The following is a 14,014-nucleotide window of genomic DNA, read 5'->3' as shown; positions in this document are numbered from 1 at the left end:
CTCCTTCCCACTCCGTTAGTGACGCAGAAACACCTAGGAAACTGGGAATGGCCACACAAAACCGAGGGCACGTGCGTGGATCAGGCAGCCTTCATTCAGTTGTTTTAGGTTACCTGTTGCATTTCTCTGTCGGCCGATGTGACCCAGACGACACCTCCTTCTGTTGGCACCTGGTTCCCTGCAGAATAAATCCCAGACTCCCTAGCCTGACCTTTGAGGCCCTTCTCCGTCTGACCCATCTTTCCTTTCCACCAGGTGCCCCCGCTTCTGTCTTCTCTGACTTGTTCTCCAGGCTGTGACTTGGCGCAGCTGCACACTCTACCCTCTTCCTCTTGTAGTTTGAAAATCCTTCTTTGGAGTCAGGTCACAGGACGTGAACCTGGCTTCTCCTGACGCCCCGTCTCTCCAGTACATCCCAGGGTCAGTCGTTCTTCCTGCAGCACTTGACCCATAATGACGTTACAGAACTTACCACGTGGTTGTGTCACACTTGCTGCATTTATCTTTTGCCCCCAGAATTCCTTGAGAGAGGAAAGGAGCTAGCATTAATTGGGTATTAACATTCAATATTTCTGACCCTACGAGGCGAGCAATAGTCTCATTTTTGGACAAGGCGCCTGAGGGTCACAGTTACATACTTGCCATTGAGAGGCAGAGGTGGGATTTGAACTTGAGCCTGTTGTACGGTACTCCAGCGCCTGAGCTGGTATTGTTATTCCACATGCCTTTGGAGGGCAAACACTGTATTTTTAATGCCTTTATACCTGCTCCAGCCCCAGGTATCTGGCATGTAGTTGGAATTCAGAAGACATTCATGGGATAAAGGGGTCGCATACTTTCTCGGCTTTCCTCTATGGCCAACTGGAAATGTCAAGGTCTTGTCCTCCTCTGTTTACTTGTTAAAGGCTCTGATTGCTGGAAGTGCTGTGGGCACTTCCCTCCTCTTTGGGACAGCAGCCTTTTGGCCTCTAGAGAGTGAAATAAAGAAATAGAGACCAAACAAACTGAACTAACAAGGTAAGTAGAGACAGACTTGTAGGTAGAGAAGAGAACAGCAGCTACAGATGAGGGGAGGTTAGGGGTAGCAGGGACTGAACTAAAGGGAAAAAGGAGCTGCGGACATGGACAATAGTGGGGTGATTTCAGGGTGAGGGGGTTGTAAGAAGACTCAATGGAATGGAAAACTAAAAAGAAATAGAGACCAGTCTGGGGTGCGGAATTTTAGTTTTTGTTGGCGTCATGAAAGCCACCAGTGTCATTAGAGCGAGCAGGCAGGGGAGTGGCCGCAGCCACTGGAGGGCATTTTTATCAAGGTTTCTGTAACTTCGGAAGAAACACTCCTCTCCCGATGCAGTCTTCCCAGTTCACCCCTCTACTTCCGTGCTTAGAATAACAGGTCACGTCCTATTGGCAGGGAGTGGGGAGGGCAAGGAAGGCCTCCCACGCTGGACGTAGTCTTCGCTGGCATCTCAGGGCTGCGAGTGGGGGCTGGGGCTGTCTGGGCTCGTTTCCCTCCTGAGGTGGGAGAGACATTGCCCCTCTGAGCAGTGTGGCTAGTGCATTGAACATGAGAGTCACGGCTAGAGAGGCAGGCAGGGTCTGGCTGGGCCGGGCAGAGCCTGAACTCTGTTCTGTAGAAAGAGGGGAGTTTTTGAAAGAGGGGAAGTTGGGACAAGATGTGATCAGATACCGCCTTGAGAGGGGGTGTGGTTCTTGGAGAATGGCTTGGAAGGAGGCAAGGAGCATCCTGCTCAGCCGTGTGTCACCCCTTCTGTCTCTGACAGGTTTGTTTCTTTCCTCTGCTCTACCTTTTTCAGCTGTAGGTTTAGCACTCACATGGGTCACTCCTAAGCTAATTAAATGGGTGTCCTTGGCCCATTCGGCACTTTTGCAAGGCAGCAGCAAGCCCATGCATCCATCATGCTGTCTGAACAAAGTTGCATCTGGTGTTTACCTATTAAAGAATGCGTTGCAGCTTTGGAGTCCTTTGCTCTTGTCTGAGCTTATGAATAATGAGACAAGAAGTAATAGGAAAAGGGGGAGGGAAAAAAAGAGCTTAAATTAAGGAGCTTATCTATAATGGAGATTCACATGGGTTTTTCACAGAGTTCAGGATGTTTTTCCTCACGGCTTAGGTTGCCCTTGGGAAATGCAGGTTAATAACCAGATGATTACCAGGACAGTGATATTGGGGCCTGTTGGGGGACCACCAGAGGCCTGAGGTGTTTAAGCCCTATAAGACCACTTCATGGGTTTGGGTTGGCCTCCCACACTCTCCTGGGGCCTTGAAGGCAGGCAGACCCGGCTCAAATATGAGCTCTGTCCCTTGGAAGCTGTCAGACAATGGGCAAGTTTATGATGAGCCTCAGTCTCCCCAACTCTAAGTGAGGGTCATCCTCCCTACTTCAAAGGGGTTCTGCGAGGACCAAATGAGGTGGCGTATCAAAAGTGCCTGGCGTGCCGCTGGCATTGGTCAACAGCTGCCGTGGCTGATGATGCCCTCTCTCGGTCTCTCCCCTGCAAGCCAGAGGGTGGCTTCCCTTCTTCCTCGGCTCCAGACTCAAGCCCACTGAGCCTGTTTCGGTTTTAGAATGTCCTCGCTGAGAAAAGCTCTAGGGAAATGAAGGGGCTCCCAAGCGGCAGTGCAAATATGGGGGAGTTACAGAGGGCCCAGGAATCCGGAGTGTTCTTCGGTCGAGGTCCTGGCTGGGATCTTGATGGGATCTTGATTCTCTCCCAATCCTGATGGTCAAGGGTGGAGGAAGACAGCTTAACCGATCAGCATATCCTACCCGAGTCTCCTGAGCCTTCAGCCTCTCACGCCTTGTCTGATGGTGACACGTCTGAAAAGTCCTCCTGCTCACGAGACCAGAAGCAAGACAGCGAGAGCGAGAAGACTTCAGTCACGGTGAACAACTTTTCTCAAGGTAAGCGAAGCTTTACAAAGCACTTCAGCATAGCCGAGGTTTCCTGGTTTGAACAACCATTTGTCATCATGCCTTGGTAAGCAGCGTGCAGTGACGTTTGAGTATTTCTCTGATGAAAGGAGATCCTGCGAGTGCCACAGCGGGTCCTTCAGAGTGCCTTTGTCACTGGGGAGAGCTATGGTGGTTGAAAGTGTTGCTGGTTAGAGAAAGTCGTCTTTAGTTTTGAGGTGGTGACTTGTGTGACTTGGCATTCCCTCTCGAGTCTGACAGGGGCAGGCTGGAAAGTGCTGAGGTTACATATCAGTTCCGACTCGTTAATTGTTTTTCGTTTCTTCCAAACCCTTCCTCAGGCAGGGGCACTGCCAAGACTCTCCAGAGGTCCCCTAACTCTGTTTGGACATTTTGTAATTCTAGAAATCTGCTGTGCTTCTCTTCCGTGCAACCCTTGCCCCCCGGGTCAGCCCCTTGTCCTGCCTCTGAGCGTGGAGCTGTGGGCCCGGTTGGCCCGACCAGCCTCCTAAGCCCCCACCTGCCCCTAAGCTGCCCTTTACCCCTTCTGCTTTGGCAGCCTTTATTACCTCCCGTTGGGGTGTTAGATAGGGTATTGCAGAAGTTCAAGGAATAGTATAGACCAGAACAGACAGACCAGGGATCAGCACTCCCTGGAAAAGGCCAGATAATAAATACAGGATCTGGCACAAATAACACCCCCTTTTATCACCTAAAAATCTTTTATTACAAAATCATAAGCATGTGATTCTGTAACATAACAATGTCACACTCAAGCACACCACGTGACATTTTAGGTGACATGTTCAAATTGCCCATCTTGTGCGGAACATTCGTACACCCTACCAACCCCACTAATGCTGTTACTTCTGCTGGGCCCTGTATTCTGGTCTTTTGTACTAAATCCTGGCGCGGAAGCACTAAGGAGCCACTGATAGTATGTAAACAGATGATGTGGCTGGGGTCTAGTACAACTTTCTTGACCAAAACAGTCGTGGGTGTATTTGACTCAGAGGCCCTGGTTTTCTGGCCCTGGAATAGCCTCTGGACCTCAGCTGACATCTTCTGGTCTCTCTCCTGGTGGATTCTTTGTGAGGTGTCCAGAGTAGACCCAGAGCACAGGTCAGGCACTGGCACCTCCTTGCTAAAGTTCTTTGTTGACACCTGATGACATGGAACAGTGGTTTTCAGAAACTTTAAGTCTTTTTTTAGCAACACCCCCTCCCTTTTTTTTCAGACGAGCCTTTACATGTAGCTCCAGTGTGTGAAGGAAATGAGTGGAGGCTTTGTCGCCATGTGGCCTCTCAGGCTGCCCTGGGACACCGAGGGCCCTGAGGAGCACAGTTTGAAAACATACCTAGAGTGAGATGTGCACCTATTGGATGTAACTCAGGTCTCAGCTGGGGTCGTCCAGTAGCCGGTTGTCTACATTTGCTTTCTTTGGAGTTCTGGCTGTGCCCTCTGCGATTTCTGTGGGTTTCTAAGTATGATCTGCCTTCTCTAATTTAGGTCAGACCATGAATTGTTTCGTCCCCAGTGCTTCGGTGCAGAATTTTTCGAAATTTTTTATTGTTGACTCTATTACAGATATCCGTCCCCCCAACCTTTGCCACCTCTACCCAGCCCCTCTGCTCCCCCCGGCCTTCACCACACTGTTGTCTGTGTCCATGGGCTAGGCACCTGTGTTCTTTAGCTGACTCCTTCATCTTCTTTTGTCCAGTCGCCCCCAGCCAGGAGGAGCAGGCTTGGCCAAGTGTGCGGAACTGGAGTGGCTGGGTTCACAGGGCAGCGGGGCCACTCGCTGACCTCGGAGATCCCTGTTCTTTGGAACCTCCTGCTGGGGTGCAGGGCATGTCCAGGTTTCTCCTCTCGCCTGCCCCCCTTTTTTCCTAGTCTCCACCCTGTCTACCACCCCAGCCTTTGTTCACTTTCCGTGCAGAACCACTTGGGCATCTTTTATTTCTGATTCCTCTGAGGGCCCAGGGCCATCATGCCTTCCTGGTGGGTTACTGGGCCTTTTCCAGCATGGGGAGAATGCTCGCTGGAGCCCCCCGAAAACCCTCTGTTCACTTTCTCTGTTTATGTGTCTTCAGGCTTTTCGTCTTTGCATCCTTTTTCCCTTTTGTTGTATTTATACTCTGAACAGAGAGAGAATTTTGTGTTTTTCCTTTTCTACTTAATATTGTATCACAAACTTTCTGACATGTCATTACATAAATCATTGTTAGTGGTTTTAGATTAGTTTGTTGAGCATCTGAACTGCAGTTTTGGTTGTGTTCCCCTGGTGCTGAACATTGAAGTCCTTTCTAAAACTTCATGGTTCTGAATAGCACTGTAGGGAATATCCTTGAACATGAAGCTTTCCCCTTACTTGGGAGGTTTTTTCTTAACCTAGATTCTCTAAATTGGAACTTCTAGGCAAAAGATGAACACAGTGTTTCTGGTGGTTGCTTCTTAACAGGATTTATGGTTTTAAAGAATTAGCACTGTAAGGGTATTTATCCTGAGAGGGACGGATATTTTTCTCCCACTTTGTAAAGATGAGTGTAGTGTTTCCTTCACCTTGGTGAGGGCTGCATAATTAATACGTGGTGTCCGGTTCGACTGGGAATGTTTCCTTAAGCTCAAGCGGTGATTCCAGCTCCCAGCCAGGCTCCAAGGAAGATGGCTTGTTCTGATGGCTGCTGAGTGTTATCCCCGAGAAGCCAGCGGTGTGTGGTGTGGACAAACCAGCAAGCAAGGCTGCAGGCAGAGCAGATGAGTTCCTGGTTCACTCCGACCTGGCTGGCTGCTGGCCGGTGTGCAGGGCAGAGAGGCAGGAGCGGCAGGTGTGGGGCGGGGACGTGGCGGACGTGGCGGACGTGACGAACGTGACAGACGTGACGTGCCCGACGTGCCCAGAGTCCGTGGCAGACAGTCCTTCAGTGCCAGGCTGCAGCGGGGCCGCAGTCATACATTCCGGCAAATGACTTGCCACACTTGAGGCATTAATAGGAGGTAGCTGAAGGTTTGGGAATTAAGTCATCTCATAAACATTTAGATTCATGGGGAAATTACTATTTAATTAGGAAAAGATCTGTAATATTGTACTACTTTTAAATGAAAGTCATTTTGGAGGAATTAAAACTGGGTCATAGCATTAGTATAATGTTTTAAAATAAACATTACTAAGACATACCGAGTGTACCCTAATTGATGAATTAAAGACATTAGTTTTTGCCTTTGGATACTTAATTTGATTCTGCTTTAAACACTGATTCTAGAAGCCTACCTCTGGATGGGAACTGTGTTTCTTTCTTTGTTAGAGTGAGGTTTGGCTGAGGCTGAAAAATGGTGTATATGCTCATTTTGGGAAATAAGGGAAATTAAAATTTTCATGTACTGTATTATTAAGTATAACATTAAGGTAGATATAGAAGTTTTGAGAGACCTAATGTCCACTACCCAAATGCAGCCTCTGTGAGTATTCAGGTGCGTTTTCTTTGTTTGTGCGCGTGTCTTTGCTGTCTGCAGGTGTTTAAGTAGAACTATGACTGTGCTGACTGCCCACTTTGTATGTATACTTTTCTATGATATTATAGGATCTTCTTAATGTAATTTTTAAGTTATGTTTTAGTGATTATGCTATTACAGTTGTTCCAATTTTCCCCGCTTTGCCCCTCTCTGCCCAGCACCCTTCCTCCCTCAGGCAGTCCCCCCCCCATTGTTCATGTCCATGGGTCATGCGTATAAATGTGTATAAATTCTTTGGCTACTCCATTTCCTATACTGTACTTTACATCCCTGCGGCTGTTCTGCAACTGCCTGTTTGTACTTCTTCTTTTTTTTTTAAGAGTTTATTTATTTATTTTTAGAAGGGAAGGGAAGGAGAGAGGGAGAGAGAAATGTCAATGTATGGTTGCCTCTCATGAGTCCCCTGCTGGGAACTGGCCTGCAACCCAGGCATGTGCCCTGACTGGGAATCGAACTGCGATTGTGTGGTTCGCAGGCCCCCACTCAATCCACTGAGCTACACCAGCCAGGGCTGTTTGTACTTCTTAATCCCCTCACCTCTTCACCTATTCTCCTGCACCCTCCTCAGGGGAAAGAAGAGGAAGGGTTGTCAAGGAACATGTATAAAATACTCATGGACAAAGCCAAAGGGGGTAGGGTTGAGGGGGGAGGTGTGGGGCAGGTTGGGGGGGAGTGGTGGCAGGAGAGTGGAGACAACTGTACTTGAACAACAATTAAAAAATGAAAAAAAATTAAGCAAAAAAGAACAACAGAGACAGAATTATGAGCATGGAAAGCTTTTTGAGGGTCTTCATAATATAATTTTAATAGTTATGTGATACTACATCATAATGGATGTAATACAATTTATTTAATAATTTGAGTTATTTGTAGTTCTTACTATTATATACAGTGCCAGAAAGAATATTTTCATGCATTCTAGCAAATGGTTGTCAGCATCTCCAGTGATCTCTTTAAATGAACTAGAAGCAGTTTTTTTGTTTTTTGTTGTAAATGACATTGGGAAGAAGCTTTCTTTCTCAGACTAATGATAATCTTCATATATATGTGTGTGTGTATATTTATACTTATGCTAACAGGGTGTATTCTTGAGAGTGCCCTTCTCACCATTCTCATTAATGTTGAGATGAATATTTTGTTTTGTTTTTGAGTCTGAAATTAGTTAAGTGATACATGGATAGCATTCCTTTCAAAGACTTAGTCCTGAAAATATCTAGAGTCATGATGAAGGGAGTTTAATCAACTCTCGGGCAATTCACACAGACTTGAAAATGAAGTTAGTTTCACCATAAGGAAGATTTTAAATTAATATTTGATATTTACAAGAGTAAAAGGCTGCATTAGAGTTAGCATTAAAGTTCTATGGAGTGTAATCTTTCTCCATGACGTAAATACCTTCCCTCGTGGAGGCTGTGGAGAGTCCTGTCAGAGCCGTGCCTGTGGGCAGCAGCTCGGCCTCCCCACGTGGGCCTGGGGGAGAATTGCCATCACTGACTATCTTAATCCACCCAGGACTGTTGGGATCTCAAGATCGCCCCATAGTCTAGAAATTACTAACTTTGTTAGGGGCTTCAGACTTTAAATTAAAAATGTTCTTCCTGTAGACCTACTAATGGAGCATATACAAGAAATTCGAAGTTTGAGAAAACGTTTAGAAGAATCTATTAAGACAAATGAGAAGCTACGGAGACAGCTAGAACAGCAAGGGTCTGAACTGGATCAAGGTAAGAAGGACCTCCCCAGAGTCAGAGCCAGCGGGTGAGTGCTTCGTTCTTGGCGCGTTGGCGGGGAGGCATTCCGCGTGTTGGGAAGAGCATCGGACTTGCGGCCAGAGAGGTTTCAGTTCCAGTCCCGACTTTGCCACTTACCTCCAGGGTGTCCTCACGTAACCTGGCTGACTCTTATTGTAGTGACTCATCTTCAAAATAGGAATAATAATTTCCATTCCATCCTGTCGTGATGAGAATTACGTGAGCTGACTTCGCTTGAGCGCCCACAGTCCCTGACGGCACAGCTGTGTGGTCAGTGCTGATTCCCAGTCATTGGAGATGCCTGCCAGCCTCCGCCATCCTGAGCTGTGGTCGGCTCCTTATTTGCCTTTGGCAGCTGTAGAGAAATAGATATGTATTTTAAAACAAAACGAAGCAGTATTTTATCTTTTTGTTAATAATGGATTATAAAAATATTAGCATTTTAGCAGTGTGGCAAATCTCACATGCCAATCAGAAGGTCATCAATGATGTCGAGTAGGGAGTCACAGTTAATGCTGAATGGAATATTCTTCCAGGAGGAATTTTAAACTTTTTCCTGTAGGTAAGACATCATATGATTCAAAAATTAATACCTCCATTCTGCACCCATCCATGCTATTACTTCTCTTCCCACGTTTGCTAGTATCCTTAAGTGGTGTTTTTTAAATGTAAAAACACATATATATTCTTTTCCCTTCCTCACTTTTCCCAAGGGTATAGGATACCTTACAACACCATTCTGTCCCCCTTTTCTCTTCGAACAATACATTTTGAACATCTTTTCTTGTTGCTCCAAAGAGAGTGTCCTAATTCCATGCAGAATGTGTTTTGAGAGCAGCTTTGTGCAAGAGGAGAAGCCTGAGATTGTTGGGGGCTGGACTACCTGAGTGCGGATCCCAGCTCTCCTGTTTATTAGCTTATGACTCTGGGTGGGTCCCCTACCCGTCCCAGTCTTAATTAGCTTCTGAGAGTCGCCGAGATTAAACGAGGCAGCATGCGTGAGGCCTTACTCAGTGCTCCCCTCAGTAAGTGGTGGTTTCTTACCACTGTCACTTTTATCTTTCTGTTGTATCTTGTATGACATTACTAGTTTAACATTGCAAAGCTCTGCAAAGATACTGAGTGCTGGAAAGATGTGCTCAGTGGCAGCGCTTGAATCTTCGGACCCCTGGTCTAGTTCCCTTTCCAGCCCATCGTAGCCATCAGCCCAGGAGGACGCCTTCCCAGAGTGCTGTGCGTGTGGCCTTTTGGCTCAGGAGGGTTCCATTTCTCTCTCTGCCTCCACTCCCCCTACCCTGCATCCTTCGCACTCACCCCCAGGGAAATTTATTAATCTGAGTTATTAGTCATATCAAACGCAGGAAAGAAATACACGCCTGGGCCCTTCACATTCATTCTTGGTAATGCCTGAATTAGATTCATTCTGTTTTACATTTTCCCTGGCAAATTCAATTATAGAATTATTTGGGGGCTCAAATGGCCACCAGCTATAATGGAGCAGGCACTCGCTCTGGAGAGTAATTCACTCTGACGGGAAGATTTACAAAGAGGCATTCATAACGGACTCCCGCTGGTGGGAAGACACGCTCTTCTCCCCGTGTTGTCACGGCTTCTGAAGAGACAAAGAAATAGGTGTGGCTGCGCCCTCCCCCCCGCCCCCCTGCCGTGGAGGGGTCCCCTGGGAGTGGGTGTGAGGAGGGCATGGCCCCTTGTAATGCTGAGGCGGACTGCTGTTGAAAGCCGTCATCTCACATGTGTCTGCCAGCTGTCACCAGTGCGCGGGCTTATAGTCGGGGGAAGACTGGCCTCTCAGAAGTGGCCCCGCTGGCTCCGGCCTCGTCAGAAGCTGCTCTTTGGCCTGACCGTTTCTTTGAAAAGTGACCACCTTAGCTGTGGTCATAGACAACTTCTCTAGAGTTTCTCTTGTTCATCTAGATTGTTCCTGGGTTCTGATTTGGCTCCAGCCTATCAGCAGTCATGACATTAATATAAACGGTAATTGCAGGAACAGTAACTTCCATGTTTCTTTTGAGCTAATGGAGACTTAGGGCAGTTATGTGACTTGCCTTAGGTCATGCAGCTATTAAGAAGCCAGAGCCCTGGTTCAAACCCAGCTGTCTCTGAAAAGACACCAGAATTCACAGGGAGAATAGAGGAAGGTGGTGAGGAGAGATGTATGTGGAGTAAAATCTGTACGACATTGTGGCAAGTGAATCACGAGCGTGAGTAAAAGGGCGCTACAGAGTGGCAAGTGTGAGCTTTGGCTCTGGGAGACGGATGCCACACCTTCCTTGTGGGGGTTGGAATGCTGCAGGTAATCATGGGGCGCTGGGGTGCCTTCTCCTGCAGGTAACAAAGTGTGAGTACTGACCTGAGTAAACAGTGGGGGTGTATGTGTTCTCGCAAAGCGAATCCAGAGGCAGGCGGTCCAAGGCAGGGTTCGTGCCTGTGAAGACTGCAGCAGCTATAAGTGTCACAGCCTCTTAGGACAGTGTCCAGAACACGGGAGGGAAGAGATGGTGGCTTCTCCCTGTCCTTCTCTTTTCTCTGGGCGAGAAACCTCCCAGAAACCCTCAGCAGGCTTCCCAGCCAGTCTCACCGAGAAGCAGCACGTGGCCCTGGTCTAGCTGCACCAGAGGCTGGGGAGCAGGTGGCCAGCACTTGGCTCTGTGGGCTAGTAGACTCAGTCCCTACGGGAGACCGGGGCGGCGGGGAGCAGGGCCCCCTACATGGGGGAGGCACCTGTACGCCAGCCACGCTCTGAAGAGGGCAGCTGCGGACAGAAACTTTACATGCGGGGCAGATGTAGAAGGCTCCGAGGACAGTGAAGTGTCAAAGGAGGTGACTGGCCAGAGGGAGGGACTGGGTTTCAGAGACAGACCACAGCCCCGGGAGGTGTTTACAGATGAGGACACTGATCGGGGTCGGTGAGTGACCCAGTCTGTCCAGCTTCAGGCCCTGATCTTGTTAGCATACACTTAGAGGCAGCGAGTTTAAGCTAAAAGTTGAAAGACGGTGTGATTTTTAACAGGGGAAGAGGGGGTATGCTTTCTAGGCAGAGGGAATACCTCATTCCTCAAAGTTAGGGAGATGTGTGACCGCACAGTACGTTTGGGACACAGAAGTGGCCCAGTTTGCTGGCATTTGAAGCAGGAGATTGGAGCCGAATAATGGCCCTCTGAAGTTTGCCCTGGCATTTGGTGTTTTGTTTGCGTTTCATCGTTCTGGGCCATCGCAGGTCTTTGAGCAGAGAATAACGTGAACGGATGGTGTTTAGGATGATGACCACATTGGCAGAGTGGTCGGGAGGCAAGGTGATAAGGCCGGAACCATGGGGGCAGCAAAGAGGGGACCAGCGTCCAGGCATTTGGAGGAAGACTCGGCAGGCGCGGTTGCATGACTGGGCAGTGGAGCGGGGTTGCTCCCAGGTGTCTGGCTGGGGTCAGGGAGAGTGGCGATGCCATCAGCAGGCAGCAGGACAGGAGATGGAGAGAGGGCAGGTTTGGAAGCATGAGGGAGGAAAGGTGAGGAGTTCCGCTCCACCTCTGTGGACTGGAGGAAGTCCCACAGGCTGCAGGGTATGTGGGTTTGGACCTCTGGAGGGAGTTCTGTGGAGGTGAAGACTGTCACCCACAAACTCCACCGCAGCCTTGGTCTCCTCCTTTGTCCACCCTTAGGGCAGGTAAGATGTGGGGAAGCCCCGTCTTCTTTTCCTTTCCAGCTCACTCTTATTTCCTCATTCTTATAGACTCTGGTAACACCACATGTAGTTCACAGGAGTGATTTTCAGTGTATATGCTGTTTCCTCATTGTGTAAAGCTATTTTCTAGAAACTTCTGTACTGACCCAGAGACTCTGCATGATCGCTGTGTGTGTTTTTATAGGTTCTTCAAACACTTTTGTTTGTGGGTCAGAGCTGCATAATTCTCTGATGTCAGAAATTCGTTTCCTGAGGAAGCAGAACCAGGCCCTCAATGCAATGCTTGCCAAAGGCTCCAGAGGTAAGCACTGAAGGATCCAGAGGTGGCCACCTACAGCCCTCAGGGGGCCCCGGAAAGGAGGCAGGCACTGGATTCGGTTTGACCCTGGTTCACGCCCTTGGCCCTGTGACTTTGGGCAGGTCACGTGACCTCTCTGAACCTCAGCATTCTTAGCTGTCAAATAGGACTGCCATACCTCATTGGGCTGCTGTGACAGACCCTGTAAAGCCCTGCATACAGTGCACGTTACTTTCTTTGCCCGCCACCCACCCTCCATACGACCTCCCCTCTCTTGTCTTTGGCGGAGAGGAGGCCCAGCAGTGTTTACGGCCACATTTCCGCCAGAGATTTCCTACCGTCAGGAACGTTTTTCCAGTATTTCTCATAAAGGTTCCTTTTCTTAATTGCTTCTGTTTGGAGCTCAGCCCCCCAAGAGCTTCCACTTACTTTACCTCTCAGTACTTTCCCAGACTGACCGTTGTTAGTCCTGCTTCACGGGTGAGAAACTGAGGCTGAAGGCATTGACTGCACAGTGGGCACGGGGCTAGAAGGTGGTGCAGCTGGAACTTGGGCAACTTCCCTAGAGGTTTTGGTTTGAGAGATGAAATTTGGGCTTCTGCAGGTCACTCATTCATCCAGCAAACACCCCTGGCTCCGGTTCTGTATCAGGGCCTGGGTGGATTCCGAACAGAAATGAACGAGAGCTGGTCTGATGGGAGACCCAGCTGCGCTGCCCACGGCAGGCCAGGCTGAGGACTAGCCTCCACGGTAGAGGCCAGCTCAGGGAGCTGCAGGACCCTGGGGGTGACATCTGACCCAGGGAAGGCTGGTCTTCAAAAGTGGGGTCTGGAAGGATAAGTACAGACTAACCAAGGTGTCTAAGGTTTAGAAGAGCCAGGACCTTTTCAGTAGAAGAGAGCAGACAGGGCCTCGGAGTTTGAGGCGGGCCAGGGTGGACCGGTCAGGAGTTGCATGACGCTGAGTGGGCTGGAGTCTGGGGGGGGGCGGGGGGGGGCGGAGAAAACTGGCCCGGAAGTCAATGTGTTGAGGTTAAGAGTGGAATCAGGAAACCTGGGTCTGAGTCCTGGCCCTGACACTTGTTGGCTGTGGGACCTGGGGGAAAGTCTTAGCCTCTTCGGTCCTTATTTTCCTGTCTGGAAAATGGGGAAAAGACTAGTACCTACCTTGGAGGTTTGCAAGGAAGAATAAATAAGATGACACGTGTAAAGATCTTAATGCGATGGGTGCAGTTAGCTGTCACCAGCTCTTCCAGCAGCCCGCACGGTGGGGTGCTTACAGCCTTCAGGGTGCTTGTGAAGCCCCGTGCAAATAGTTGCCGGGCTAATCCTCATACTGGCACAGATGAGGAAACTGAGGCACGGAGAACTGAAGAAACACACTCAAGGTTGTGGAGTCAGTAAGCAGGAGAACACTCAAACTTGAACACGGCCCTCTGCCTCGGGGTGCTGGGTGAACCTCGTTCATTCCTCAGGGGAGGTGCTGCCCTTGGGGCCTGGCGGTGGATGGGCCCCGGGCTGCCCTCTGCCCAGCCTGCTGCCCAGCCCGCTGGCCCAGCCCGCTGAGCCCCCTCAGCCAGACCAGCAGGGAGGCTTGTGGACTTCGCCAGCACCCATTGCCAGGATCTGGGGCCTGTTTCTTGCCTCTGCCTGTAATTTCTCCCCACTGTCTGCTCTGTGAAGGCAAAGTAACTCGGTTTGCACAGCCCATTATTTAATAGAAAATTAAACAGGGCCATTTCATCCCAGTGACGTTTAATCTGCAGCCTTGATATTGACGGATTTATCTGCCCAAAATGCGTTAAGATCATTGGAAT

The 14,014-nt window shown here is 49.1% G+C and overlaps 1 protein-coding gene across 3 annotated transcripts in view; it reads left to right on the top strand.

The window, feature by feature from the left end:
* Positions 1-14,014, top strand: part of CDK5RAP2 (CDK5 regulatory subunit associated protein 2) — a 165,893-nt gene that overhangs the window by 131,019 nt on the left and 20,860 nt on the right. For all 3 annotated transcript variants that reach the window (XM_037059158.1, XM_037059157.1, XM_037059156.1), the window contains 3 exons: positions 2,755-2,927; positions 8,054-8,173; positions 12,085-12,201. In XM_037059158.1, coding sequence (XP_036915053.1) covers positions 2,755-2,927; positions 8,054-8,173; positions 12,085-12,201 — 410 coding nt within the window. The remainder of the gene's footprint in view (positions 1-2,754; positions 2,928-8,053; positions 8,174-12,084; positions 12,202-14,014) is intronic.

The sequence above is a fragment of the Sturnira hondurensis genome, unplaced genomic scaffold (genome assembly GCF_014824575.4).
Source record: "Sturnira hondurensis isolate 20B ecotype Veracruz unplaced genomic scaffold, ASM1482457v3 Scaffold0010448, whole genome shotgun sequence".
Lineage (NCBI taxonomy): Eukaryota > Metazoa > Chordata > Mammalia > Chiroptera > Phyllostomidae > Sturnira > Sturnira hondurensis.
This window is presented reverse-complemented; position numbering and strand designations above follow the sequence as displayed.